General features: G+C 44.9%; 1 protein-coding gene across 1 annotated transcript in view; it reads left to right on the forward strand.

Annotated features, from left to right (window-relative positions):
- The first annotated feature begins 3442 nt into the window (after positions 1 to 3442).
- CNTLN (centlein) overlaps positions 3443 to 14268 on the forward strand; it is a 327152-nt gene continuing 316326 nt past the window's right edge. The window contains exons 1-2 of the mRNA XM_044286471.1: positions 3443 to 3570; positions 8525 to 8632. Coding sequence (XP_044142406.1) covers positions 8546 to 8632 — 87 coding nt within the window. The 5' untranslated portion in view covers positions 3443 to 3570; positions 8525 to 8545. The remainder of the gene's footprint in view (positions 3571 to 8524; positions 8633 to 14268) is intronic.

The following is a 14268-nucleotide window of genomic DNA, read 5'->3' on the forward strand; positions in this document are numbered from 1 at the left end:
TGTGGAGTTTTCCCCCCACACAGATCGTGACAACACCTATCTGATCACTGGTAGAATATATTGCCCTACTTCAGCATGGCAATGTATTTTCCCTGTCAGTGCTTGGCTTTCATACAATGCAACCCTCGTGGCCCTTACTAAGCCTCTGGCTACCAATGGGACTAGGGCTGGGTGATTATTGCAACAACAAAAAAATATTACGATCTTGATTATTTCAACTTTATGGACGGTTATAGATTATAATCACAATTTTTTTGCCAATACCTATTTATTTTTCTGTTGGAGGTGCACTGTATGTAAAGGGGTTCACATATATATTAGATACTGTTCTCCCTTAATATATTATAATGTATATAGAGGGAGGACTGGATGAGAGTTTCTGATGTATACAAAGGAAGGAGCTGGGAAAGGTATATAGAGGAAGGAGGATATATAGAGAGAGGAGTATATATAGTGTATATAGAGGGAGGAAGGGAGGAGGGTATATAGTGTATATAGAGGGAGGAGGGTATATAGAGGGAGGAGGGTATATAGTGTATATAGAGGGAGGAGGGTATATAGTGTATATAGAGGGAGGAGTGGAGGAGGGTATATAGTGTATATAGAGGGAGGAGTGGGGAGGGTATATAGCAGGGGTACTCATGTACTTTTTGTAAAGGTCCACATAACCGAGTCTGCTATAAGATGAAGGTCCGACCTGCAAAAAAAATAATATATGAGAGACACCATTGGCGTGTAGCGCTGCATTATTATTATTTTTTTACAATAATCCACACCTCTAAACCCACCTAATCTCCTTTCTGCCGACCAAACAGTAAGAATGTCCTTTCAGTGCCCCCTAACAATAATGATGCCCCTTAGACAGTATGATATCCCTTTAGTGCTCCACAGAGTATGATACCCCTAAGTGCACCCTCACAGCAGGGTGATCCCTTGGTGCACCCACACATTATGATGCTCCTTAGTGCCCCTGACACATTGCGATGCCTCCTTAGTTCCTCCCCACATAGTAGGAATACCCTAAGTGCCCCCTCATAGTAGTAATGCCCTATCTGTGCCGCTTCACAGTTGTAATGCCCTCTTTGTGCCCCCATCACAATAATAATCCCCATTGTGCCCCCTTTATAGTAACAATCCCTATTGTGCCTCCTTCACAGTAATAATGCCCCTTAATAGTAGTAATGCCAATTGTACCCTCTTCAAAGTAATAATGCCCATTGTGCTCCCTTAATAGTAATAATGCCCATTGTGCCCCTTCACAGTAATAATGCCCTCTGTTTCCCCTTAATAGTAGTAATGCCCTCTGTGCTAGTAATGCCTATTGTGCCCCATCACAGTAATAATGCCCTCTTTGCCCCCTTCATAGTAGTAATGCCCTTTGTGCACTGTACCCCCTTCAGAGTAGTAATGCCTTCTGTGCCCCCTCCAGAGTAAAAAATGTCCATTGTGCCCCCTCCAGAGTAGAAATGCCCATTGTGCCCTCTTCACATTAGCAATGCCCATTGTGCCCCTCCAGAGTAGAAATGGCCATTATGCCCCCTCTGTGTACCTATTCACCTTGTCCCGTCCTGAAGCTCAAAGTCCACCCTCCCCTGCAGACACAGATCCTGCTGCAGCACTGTGTGGGCGGAGATTATGCAGATTTTTGGATTGCAGGCTCTGCCCACACTGGCAGGCAGCACGATCTGTGCCTGCAGGCTGAATGAAAAAAGTATTGCGATACTCAATGCCATTCGATAAATCGATACCACGCGAAAAAAAAGAAAACACCAAAATTTTAAAAAATGACGAATCGCGCAGTTTACATTTTTTTTTCTGTTCCAGCGTTCACCGCATAGGAGATTTTTTTAATATTTGAATAGTTTGGACTTTTCGGACGTGGCGATATGTGATATGTTTATTTATTTATTGTTTATTTATTTTATATATGTAAAATTGGGAAAATTGGGAAAGTGGGTGATTTATACTTATTTTATTATTATTATTTTTAGCTTTTAACTTTTTACTTACTATACCTTTAGGGGCTAGAACCTCGGATCTTTTCATCCCTTGTCCTATTCACCCTGATAGATCTCTATTAGGGTGAATAGGACTTCACACTCTCCCTGCTGCTCTGTGCCTTGTGCATAGTACACACAGCAGCAGGGAGATTACCATGGCAGCCAGGGCTTCAGTAGCATCCTGGCTGCCATGGTAACCGATCGGAGCCCCAGGATTACACAGCTGGGGCTTCGATAAGAAGCTGCCACTGCCACCAATGAGGAGGAGGGTATATAATGTATATAGAGGGAGGAGGGAATATAATGTATATAGATGGATGACTGGGGGTATGTATTGTATATAGAGGGAGGAGTGAAGAAGGGTACATAATGTTTATAGAGGGAGGTGTGGAGGAGGGTTCAGCAGGCAAAACCACAGTGTGGGCGGTACTAAGAAGGGAAAACTACAGTGTGAGGGGCACAAAGGAGGCAACATTACTCTGTGGGGGCACTAAAGGGGCAAAAAACAACAGATGGGGGCACTAAAGAGGCAAATTTACCATGTAGGGGGCACGAAGTAAGCATAACCACCGTGTGGAGGGGGCACATTGGAGGCAAAACGATCATGTGGAGGGGCACTCTGCAGACAAAATAACAGGATGGGGGGCACTCCGCAGGTAAAACCAGTGAGGGGGGGCACTCCGCAGGCAAAACCACCATGTGCAGGGGGCACAGAGGAGGCAAAACCACCACGTGCAGGGGGCACAGAGGAGGCAAAACCACCAAGTGCAGGGGGCACAGAGGAGGCAAAACCACCATGTGCAGGGGGCACAGAGGAGGCAAAACCACCATGTGCAGGGGGCACAGAGGAGGCAAAACCACCATGTGCAGGGGGCACAGAGGAGGCAAAACCATCATGTGCAGGGGGCACAGAGGAGGCAAAACCACCATGTGACGGGGGCACTAAGGAGACAAAACCACCATACTGAGTGGGCACTCTGCAGACAAAAACTAGTGTGGTTAACTAGTTAAAAAATACCTTGTAAGGGGGGTGTATGATGAGCAATATAACTGTAGGTGACTTTATAGGAGCTCTCAGACCCCTTATATACTCCCCTACAAACTACATAAACATACTGCTGCCAGACACCTCACCAAAAATCACAGACCAGAGCAAAGTGGCAGCACTATCCCTGCTCTGCACGCAGCCCTGCCGCTCTGCTTCTCTTTCCCGTTCTTTCCCTGCATCTGGGTCTGGCAGTCTGTAAGGGGCGGGAAGAAGCAGTCACATGATCTCATGACGTCACACCCTCCAAGACGCCAATACATTCTAGCCTTTACTGTGGCAGCACAGGAGAGAGGCCACCGCCCTCCACAGTACCTGTGACAACCGCTGTAAACACTGCACGCTCCTCCAATCAGCGCTCTCCTCTCTCACTTACTGGAGATGTGATTGGATAGAAGAACGGGGCTTGCCTGCTGATTGGCTGTACAGAGGCGGGCTGGATGAGCGGCGAACTGTCCTTCTGATTAGTGTGCACTGTCTCCTAACGGCACCGCCGCTGCACGGACAGGGACACCCGAGAGTGAGGTATAGTGACGGCCATGCTGAGTACTGCTTTCTTCCTTTCTGACGTGTGGGAAGTGTGTGATAGTCTCTGGGTTCCCTGCACTGCTTCACCACATGTCCTGGATGATCATAGTACATGCTGCAATGCTGCTAATTATCATGCGACACTTTCCAGTATTGAGATCCGGCAGAGGAATTAAACGGATCCGTTTTGTTTTGACACATTAGGATGCATCCGTTCTGTCAGGATCCGGTTGTGTGAAATCAAAACGGAAAAAAACGTATCTGTCACTAAATACATTGAAAGTCAATGGGTGACGGATCTGGATTTTTAGGCTACTAAAAAAACTGATCTGTCACTATTGACTTAGAGTCCATTCACACGTCCGTAGTGTATTGTGGATCTGCGATACATCCGGCTGGCACCCCATAAGTATTCACACTGCATACAATGCCGAGAATCGGCTGGACAAAATCCGCTGCGTTCTCTGCATATTTGCCGGATCTCGCCCAGATCACTGCCGGACCCCATTATAGTTAATGGGGCCAGGCTGCTTCCGGAATCGCGCAAATGTGAAGCAAGGTTAAATCTCGTGTATGCGTCGAGGAAAATTTCTCAGCTGAATGTGACCTGTGGCGCAGATTTTCAGATGAACAGCATGTCAGTGTGTGTATTTTTAGTGCAAGTTTCACCCTTTGCAATCCAAAGAACGAGATCTGGGGAAAATCTGCATCAAAATCCTCAAAAAACACAGGAAGACTTTGGTGCGGAAACGCAGCGAAACTGCATGAAAATCCACATAAACTACACTGCTGTGTGCATATACTCTTATGGTATATCCACATGCACAATCTACTGCCATTAAAAGGGTTGTGCAGGCGGTACATATTTATGCCCTATCCTCAGGATAGGACATCAATATCTGATCATGGGCATCCGACACCAGCTGAAGAGGAGGCAGCGCTTGTATGAACACTGCTTCCTCTTCAGCACACTGCACGTCATCTTGCTTGCAGCGGCTGCGCAGTGTAATTGGAAGCACTCGTCCCATTTAGGCCCCTTTCGTGCGAGCATCGGACTCGCAGCTTGAGTATGCAGCAGCTCCTGTCCTGACCTCCCAGCACTGCCGGGGTCGCATAGCATTATATTGATTTATGATGCTATGTAACCCTTACAGTTCTGGAACGTATTGGATAACGCTGACAGCATCATGTCACTGTTTTCCAATACATTCCAGACCTCCTATGGGTTACCGTATTTTTCGCCCCATAAGACGCACTTTTTCTTCCCCCAAAATGGTGGCAGTTTTACATCGCAGGCTGCGATGTATGAGCGAGTGGGGGAGGGACTGGGAGGAGGAGCTGGGGGCCGGCAATAGTATACTAGAGCCCCGGCCCGCTGCTCCAGTATACTAATCTAAAATGTCTTATTCAATTAATAGTTATTACACATGCCCCCTCACTCCTATTATTACCTTACATCCTAACTGCTTCAGTAGAATGCAGGCAGGCTGGGCGGGCGGCAGCGAAACTCCCTGATGTCACGTGCCTGCGCCGCCTGCTTTATGAATGAAACAGGCGGTGCAGGCAAGTGACGTCAGTGAGTGACGCGCCGGCCACCCGGCCTGCCTGCCTCCATTGTACTGAAGCGGTTAGGATGTACAGTACTATTACGACTGAAGGGGCATGTTTAATAACTATTAATTGAATAAGACATTTTAGATTAGTATACTGGAGGGCTGGGGGGGGTCTGTGGATGGCATTGTTATGGGGTGGGGGGTCTGTGGATGGCACATATATAACTAGCGGTGCACCGAAATTCCGGCGGCCGAAAATATCAGCCGAAAATGCACCTAATCCATTTCGGCCGATATTGATACATATCGGCAGAAAATAGCAGGGAGGGGACTGGGAGGAGGAGCTGGGGGCCGGTGCGTTCACTGTGCTCCGGCCCCCAGCTCCAGTAGTTATAAAATGTGTACAATTAATAAGCATTCTATTCATGAGGCCCCCTCTGCAGTATTACATTCAATACAGCCACATCATACTCACAGGGCTGTCATCTTAATGCTGGCCGGCCGGGCAGACGAGCGGCAGCGTCACGACTGACGTCATGTGCCCGGCCTACTTTCTGAATGAAGGAGGCAGCGCAGGCATGTGACGTCAGTCGTGACGCTGCCGCTCGTCTGCCCGGCCGGCCAGCACAGCCCTGTGAGTAGGATGTGGCTGTATTGAATGTTCTACTGCAGAGGGGGCCTCATGAATAGAATCCTTATTAATTGCACACATTTTATAACTACTGGAGCTGGGGGCCGGAGCACAGTGAACGCACCGGCCCCCAGCTCCTCCTCCCAGTCCCTCCCCGCTATTTTCTATTAATTGTACACATTTTATAACTAGTCTGTACTGGAGCGGCAATGGGGGGGGGTCTGTGGATGGCACTGTTATGGGGTGGGTGGGGGTCTGTGGATGGCACTGTTATGAGGTGGGGGGGGTCTGTGGATGGCACTGTTATGGGGTGGGTGGGGGTCTGTGGATGGCACTGTTATGGGGTGGGTGGGGGTCTGTGGATGGCACTGTTATGGGGTGGGTGGGTAATATGATTTATTAAATTCATGAAAAAGAATTATTAATAAAATCATTTAAAAAAAAGTATTTTAAAAGTATTTGGGCAAAAAGGCAGTTTCGGTCAAGGGGTATCCTGAATTTTCGGTTTCGGACCAGAATTTTCATTTCGGTGCACCCCTATATATAACAGTGCCACCCACAGATCCCCCCTGTAACAGTGCCATCCACAGATCCCCCCCATAACAGTGTCCGTCATCCACAGATCCCCCCCATAACAGTGTCCGTCATCCACAGATCCCCCCCATAACAGTGTCCGTCATCCACAGATCCCCCCATAACAGTGTCCGTCATCCACAGATCCCCCCCATAACAGTGTCCGTCATCCACAGATCCCCCCCATAACAGTGTCCGTCATCCACAGATCCCCCCCATAACAGTGTCCGTCATCCACAGATCCCCCCATAACAGTGTCCGTCATCCACAGATCCCCCCCATAACAGTGTCCGTCATCCACAGATCCCCCCATAACAGTGTCCGTCATCCACAGATCCCCTCCCCCATAACAGTGTCCGTCATCCACAGATCCCCTCCCCCATAACAGTGTCCGTCATCCACAGATCCCCTCCCCCATAACAGTGTCCGTCATCCACAGATCCCCTCCCCCATAACAGTGTCCGTCATCCACAGATCCCCTCCCCCATAACAGTGTCCGTCATCCACAGATCCCCTCCCCCATAACAGTGTCCGTCATCCACAGATCCCCTCCCCCATAACAGTGTCCGTCATCCACAGATCCCCTCCCCCATAACAGTGTCCGTCATCCACAGATCCCCTCCCCCATAACAGTGTCCGTCATCCACAGATCCCCTCCCCCATAACAGTGTCCGTCATCCACAGATCCCTCCCCCATAACAGTGTCCGTCATCCACAGATCCCCTCCCCCATAACAGTGTCCGTCATCCACAGATCCCCTCCCCCATAACAGTGTCCGTCATCCACAGATCCCCTCCCCCATAACAGTGTCCGTCATCCACAGATCCCCTCCCCCATAACAGTGTCCGTCATCCACAGACCACCATTAGTTCCAAACCCACCAAAAGCACACCTTTTTGGTAAAAAAAATTTTTTTCTTATTATCCTCCCCAAAAACCTAGGTGCGTCTTATAGGGCGAAAAATACGGTACATAGAATCATAAATCAATATAATGCTATGCGACCCCAGCAGTTTTGGGAGGTCGGGACGGAAGCTGCTGCATACTCGCGCTGCGAGTCCAATGCGTGGGGCTCGCTCGTGTGAAAGGGGCCTTCACGCGTTATGACATAACTGTACTTCATAATGTGTGAGGGGATGTATGGAGCAGGCCCGCTCCATACACGGCAGGTGCCGCCCACACTGGAAGGAAGCGGCGATTGTGCCGCCCCCGTCATTTACACCCCCCCCCCCCAGGCAGTAATCAGTGCTGATCGCGGCACCTGTGAATGAAGACAGAGGGATGCGGCTCCCTCTGCCTTCCGATCGGAGCCACCGCAGTGAAATCTGCTGAAGCCATGCCATGCACGAGGCGTAGCTCAGACTAATAGAGATCTATAGGAGTGGGGATCGAAAGATCCTATGTACTAGCACCCTATGGGGGCTAATAGTAAAAAAAAAAATTATCCCCCCCCCCCCTTTATCAATTTCACATATAAAAATATATAAACAATAATAAAAAATAAACACATTAGGTATCGCCGCATCTGAAAATGTCTGCTCTGAACGATTAAAATATTTTAAAAATTCCTGTGCCATTTTTTTTCCCTGTTTTCGAATACAAGATATGGTAATTAAATGGTGGCTTTACAAAAAATGCATCGTGTCCCGCAAAAAAATAAGCCCTCATATCGTTATTTGAAAAAAAAAAAAAAAAAAAAGTTATGGTTATTGGAACGTTGAGGAGGAAAAATCCCAAATTTTAAATAAAAATAGGCCTCAATCTCAAATGGTTAAATCCTGCACACAACAATTTTGGTCCATGCGAATGCTGGCATATTTGTGGGGTATCGGCCAGATCTCCGCTGGATTCCATTATACTCTATGGAGCCGGCAAGCATTGCTGTAACATCCGTCTGTGCCGGATCTCTGCCGGAACCAGCGCTAATAGCGCTGATGTAAAATGATTGCCTGAGGGGGGGGGTACCATACAGTGCCACCTGGCATCCCTATTCAAAAGTATATGTCCAATGTGCATGTCTTTATTTGACTTTGTGGCCGCCGCCGTATGCTGTTCCATACTTTATTTTTTTTATTTTTCTCCAACATACTGATGTATACCTGCAAGATGGAGGTTTCTTGGTGTACATGCTAAGCGCAAACCAAAAACCGTGAATTTATTCAGCCATTTACTGTAGGACTTCATCTTTTGCACAGGCACATCTGAATGGCAGAAGAATGGCTGTGAAGCAGAACGCTCAGGAACGCATCCTACAACTTGAAGAAGAAGTAAGCGGCCTAACAGAAGAACTATCCCAGTGCCAGGTAATTTCTGCTACATAGTAGACATCTAGTGAGATATCACAAGAATGCCCCCTGATGTACACGTCAGACTCTCCATTATAGCCTAGACCCCACTCGGCTAAATGGCAGATATATGGAACTGTGTGCTGTACAGTAGCCAATCATAAATCTTTACTCATTAATGAGGTTGTCCTCAGGATAGGCCATCACTAGCTGATTGGCGGGGGTCTGACTCTAGTACCCTTGCCAATTAGCTGATCGGGTGCAACTCCATTGCTGGAAGTCGGCGCCAAAACCGCACAGTGCCGCCAACACTGTAGTGGACAGCGCTCGTCCACTCCTCCAGAATAACTACCTCTGCTTTTTACTACTGATGAACCATCCTCAGGATAGGTCATCAATATCAGATTGTGGAGGGGCAGGGGGGGCGCGCTATCTCCCGGCACCCCCGCCAATCAGCTGTTTGAGGAGGCAGCACGCTTATCTGAGCACTGCTTTCTCTGCTCTGTGATCTGTCCTATTCACTTGAACAGAAGGGAGCCGTCCCATAGAAGTGAATGGGGACGCCATATATGGAACTGCTGCGGCAAGCAGGTAAACAGAGCAGAGAAAGCAGCGCTTATACCAGCACTGCGTTCTCTTCAAACAGCTCTGATGCTGAGGATAAGTCATCCATAGTAAAAAGTGGACAACCCCTTTAAGTTTAAGAATATATATATATATATATATATATATATATATATATATATATATATATATACATACATATTCTACCTACAGTTCCTGGTCATGTAATACACTGTCATCGTTGTTTTTCTGTTTTTGCACAATTACATTGCAGCACTTGAACAAGGTGCTCTGTTTGGTGTGGGGACAACCCCTGCTTTTCAGTAGCTATATCTTGAGCAGCGCCAGTACTTTTATAGTTTTCATTTAGGACTCCTGTTTGACGTGCCATACTTTGCAGCGCAACAAAGGAACAATGACTCTTCTCTCGGCAGTGTCCTATTTTTCTTGTTGCACATATCTGCTATGCTCCCCCGAACCATTGAGTAAACAGGTAGCTGCCATACATGATTACAAAGAACGCCTTTTATTCTTCTATAATCAGAATGTGCACGAAGACGGCTGTGATCTCAATCTTCCAAACTTTCTTTAAACTGCCAGAGCTTGAATAACAATCCAGTCTCAGTGGTACGGCTGCGTGCCTAAGCGTCCCTCTTTTGTCAGTTTCCATTCCACAGTAACTCCTTCTTTAGCTGCATCCATTATTAATGGGAACAACACAAAGGGAAATTCTTTAAATGGAAATGATGAAAGGGAAATGTTCTCTCATTTATTATAATTCAATATGATGATGCGCCTGGTGGATGAAGTGCTGGAGCCGCGGGTAGCGGGTGACATATTCACAGCTGCTGCTCCAGTTTATCTAATAGAGGGAGTTTTATCTGCAAACTGTCTCGTGTTTATTCCTGGATGCTGATAAGACGTATTATTCTTCTGCAAATAATGTCGTTCAGGAATAGACTTATGCAACCATTTACTATAGCATGTGGCAAAGGGAAAAGTTATCCTACAGTTATTTTTGGCATTTAAGTGTATGTATATATATTTATACAAATTTATATATAAAAAATATATATATTTTTATTATATATATATATATATATATAGATATAATTTTTTTTAATTTTTTTTTATATCATATTCATATATAAATATATTTGACTTCAGTGGTTTAGATTTCCTAAAATTAACCGTCCCCTAACAGTGGAGTGTGAGCTCTGAGCAGCTGAATTATAAGATTATGTTCGCACTTACTGCAATTTTTATGTACATTAAAACCAAAGCAAAAACATTACATTGAAGTAAATAGAAATTTTTTGAATTTCACTCACACATTGAATTAAAAATAATGCAGAGTTAATTAGGCATGCTGCGTTTTAGTTCCTTAAAGGGGTTCTGCCGTCCTTTTCAACTGATGATCTATCCTCAGCATCCAACCCCCGGGACCCCCGCCGATTAGCTGTTTGAGAAGGCCGCGGCCTTCTCTTGGTTTCCCTCAGTCACGACTTGTATCAATGGCCTGGGTGGGGCTAAGCTCTGTTCACTTGACTGGAGGCCAGTGACACTAAGTCGTGACGTCACTGGGCCTGCGGTAAACAGTGAATAGCGCCGCTGCCTTCTCAAACAGCTGATCGGCAGGACCAGAGGATAGATCATCAGTTTAAAAGAACTGCAGAACCCCTTTAAAGTAGAACTCCCACACAAATCTTTATTCTCTGACCTGTTAGAAAGGTACACGATGTCATCTGTGTTGAGGGTAATCTTCTTACCAGTGATTGTATTTTTGATTATAACCTCCCTTCTGATCCTCAGCTGTGTCATATGACCAGCACACTGATTTCCAACTGACATAGGGAAGTAAGTCAGTTACTTCTCTATTCATTTCTATGAGACTGACATTGAGGCTCCCATAGGAATACATAGAGAATCTGGGTTCCTGTCCACACATAAGATGCTGTGTTATTTGGAAATTCTGATTGCTGGTCACATGACACAGAAGGGAGGTAATAACTCACAAATACAGCCACTGGTAAAAATATTGTCTTCACCACAGATTACATCATATACCCTTCTAACAGGTCAGAGAATAAAACATTTTGTGGGAGTGCTTAATTACCTGGCCTTAATTGTGCTTAAAGGGAACCTGTCACCGGGATTTGGGGAATAGAGCTGAGGACATGGGTTGCTAGATGGCCGCTAGCACATCCGCAATACCCAGTCCCCATAGCTCTGTGTGCTTTCATTGTGCAAAAAAAAACGATTTGATACATATGCAAATTAACATAAAAGAGTCATATCTTACTTGTGTGACCAGGGAAGAGTCATATTTTCAAGCTCTGACTCATCTCAGGTTAATTTGCATATGTATCAAATTGGTTTTGGTGGGTATAGTATGTTTCTGACATTTTACATCTTTATTTTACATTTATAATGGATTATCATACTCCTCTGGACTAATACATTATGCTGTCTGTCTGTGACAAAGACTACTGTCCTAAAAGAAGGCTCACTGAACAGACAGCCCTGAGGTCCTTTGTAGGGCTGTGGACGGTCACCTCTTCTGATATTTCTGTTCTAGTAACTACTTGCATTCACCATTCAATAATTTTGGAGAATTTTTTATTTTTATTTTTATAAAACTGTATGTTTTATTACTCTGTTATTGCTCCTAGAAGTTTATTAATGAATCTGCCACTGTGTCCTTGCACAGACTGACACTGGCAGCAATGATTGCACAGCGTGAGAATGTCACCCAGTTAGCAGTCCATTAATCAACTTCTAGTAAGAATAACTGAGGAATGGAACAGCATAGAGCTATATAAAAAGATGCCCCAAATTGTTATTAAATGGGGAATGCGAGTAGTAAAGGGGTTGTCTCACTTCAGCAAATAACATTTATTATGTATAGGAAGATAATACAAGGCACTTACTAATGTATTGTGATTGCCCATATTGCTTCCTTTGCTGGCTGGATTCATTTTTCCATCACGTTATACACTGCTTGTTTCCATGGTTAGGACCACCCTGCAATCCAGCAGTGGTGGCCGTGCTGGCACACTATAAGAAAAATCTGCGGCCTCTCTGGTAGGACTAGTGCTTTTAACTATAATGTGCAAGCAGGACCACCACTGCTGGATTGCATAGTGGTCGTAACCATGGAAACATGCAGTGTATAAAATGATGGAAAAATGAATCCAGTCAGCAAAAGAAGCAATATGGACAATCGGAATACATTAGTAAGTGCCTTGTATTATCTTCCTATACATAATAAATGCTACTTGCTGAAGTGAGACAACACCTTTAACTAAAACAGACATGGCCGCAGCAGTGACATCAAGTGACCCATTGATGTGATGGGTCACTCAGCTCGGCGCTACTGACTTTTCATGGCGACAGGTCATTCTTTTTTTTTCATTTTTACTACTCAGCTTGTATAGCATTGCGCTTTACAGAGCATTTTTTAATAAATGCTGATACTAACTGCTTACTACGTCTCGTTTTACTGTGGTCCGTGTTGGTATCTTTCTCTGTATCGCCTGTTCCGTTCTGATGTTATTTCTGCCCCTTGGTCAGCACAGCGGGCACAGCTAATGTTTTCCTTCTAATAAACCTCCAGTACGCAGACCTGTGCTCTGATCAGCAGGCGTGAAACAAGTCTGCTCGACAATCCTTAGGTAGGCTGCAGATTGATTCCTCGCAGGCCTGGACAGCTGGAAAACTTGCTTCCTGTGCCAATTTCAGACGGGATATGGAGCTTTCTTTCAAAAGATGTTGTTTGGCTCTTGTAACCATTCAGGGAGCAATTTTAGCGTCTCTATTAATTGTGCCAAGATGTTTGAAAAGCTGTTTAATAATTAAGCGAAATAAATACTTGCATGCCAGAGCTACTAAAGATGCCCATTCACAGCCAGCTTAGTGCATTGACTTGTAAAAAAGCATTTAACTTTACTTTTGATTAAGATAGCTGAAAATGCTTCATTTACAGTAGGAGCACATACTAGAAGATGTCTGGCTGACGGAAAGAATACTGTAACAATGGACTGGAAAGATTTAGAGAAGAACATGCACACAAATTCCTCAAGGCCTTAATTAAAGGTTGTTTTATCCAACATTTTGCGCAGATCCCTATTTCCTAATCACTATTGGCATATATATTTTTTTAATTTTCTCACATAAGAATAGTTTTTTTTTTCACCGGATTATTCTTTCTTTCAATTTGTGACGCTTTTAGTAACTTTTTATTGGGGTAGCAGTTTCAATCTATCTATCTAAAAAACTGCAGTTACGTATCCCATGAGTAATGTAAAAAATTAAAATCGGACATGTAGTGCAAAACAATCTCTTTCTAAAGGCTCGTGCACGCAACCATATGTATTTTGCGGTCTACAAAACGCAGATCCGCCAAAAAAAAAAAAACTGATTACATCAGTATTGCTTCCTTGTTGTTGTTTTTTTTTTTTTGAAGATCCATTGTAACAATGCCTGCCGCGAAACGGACAAGAATAGGACATGTTCTATTGAAATTTTTTTGCGGAGTGGACATACGGAAATGGAATGCATGCGGAGTAACTTTTGCTTTTTTTTTTTGTGAACTCATTTAATTGAATGGTTCAGCGTATGGTCCGCAAAAAAACGGAACGGACACGGAAAGAAAATACATTTGTGTGCATAAGCCTTCACAAAGGTACCAGCCCTGTGACTCACATGGATCCGGGGATGTCCCCATTCGTTGCTCCAATTGTTCTGCTAGATTTATTTCAAACTGGTGGCTCAGGGGTTGTGTCCTTTCTCAGGGAGCATGTTATTTCTACCTTTTAACAGTAGATATAGCCTGTAGCAGTTGAAGGATGAAACTGGGCATGTGTGTCCACCTCAATGATGTTACTTAGGTGGACAGAAATATGGAAAATAATGAACAGCAGGTTGCTATGTAAATTTTTTGTTGTTGAATGTATCATTATTATTCCTGACAAATCCCTGGACACCACAGCAGAACCCGAGAGACATGATCGTCTGTGTTTGCCCGTTCCTGTTGTGTAACCGATCTAGCACTGCTTCATTGTTTCCATTAATATCTGAAACCATGGTGG

Source organism: Bufo gargarizans, chromosome 1 (genome assembly GCF_014858855.1).
Source record: "Bufo gargarizans isolate SCDJY-AF-19 chromosome 1, ASM1485885v1, whole genome shotgun sequence".
Taxonomy (NCBI): domain Eukaryota; kingdom Metazoa; phylum Chordata; class Amphibia; order Anura; family Bufonidae; genus Bufo; species Bufo gargarizans.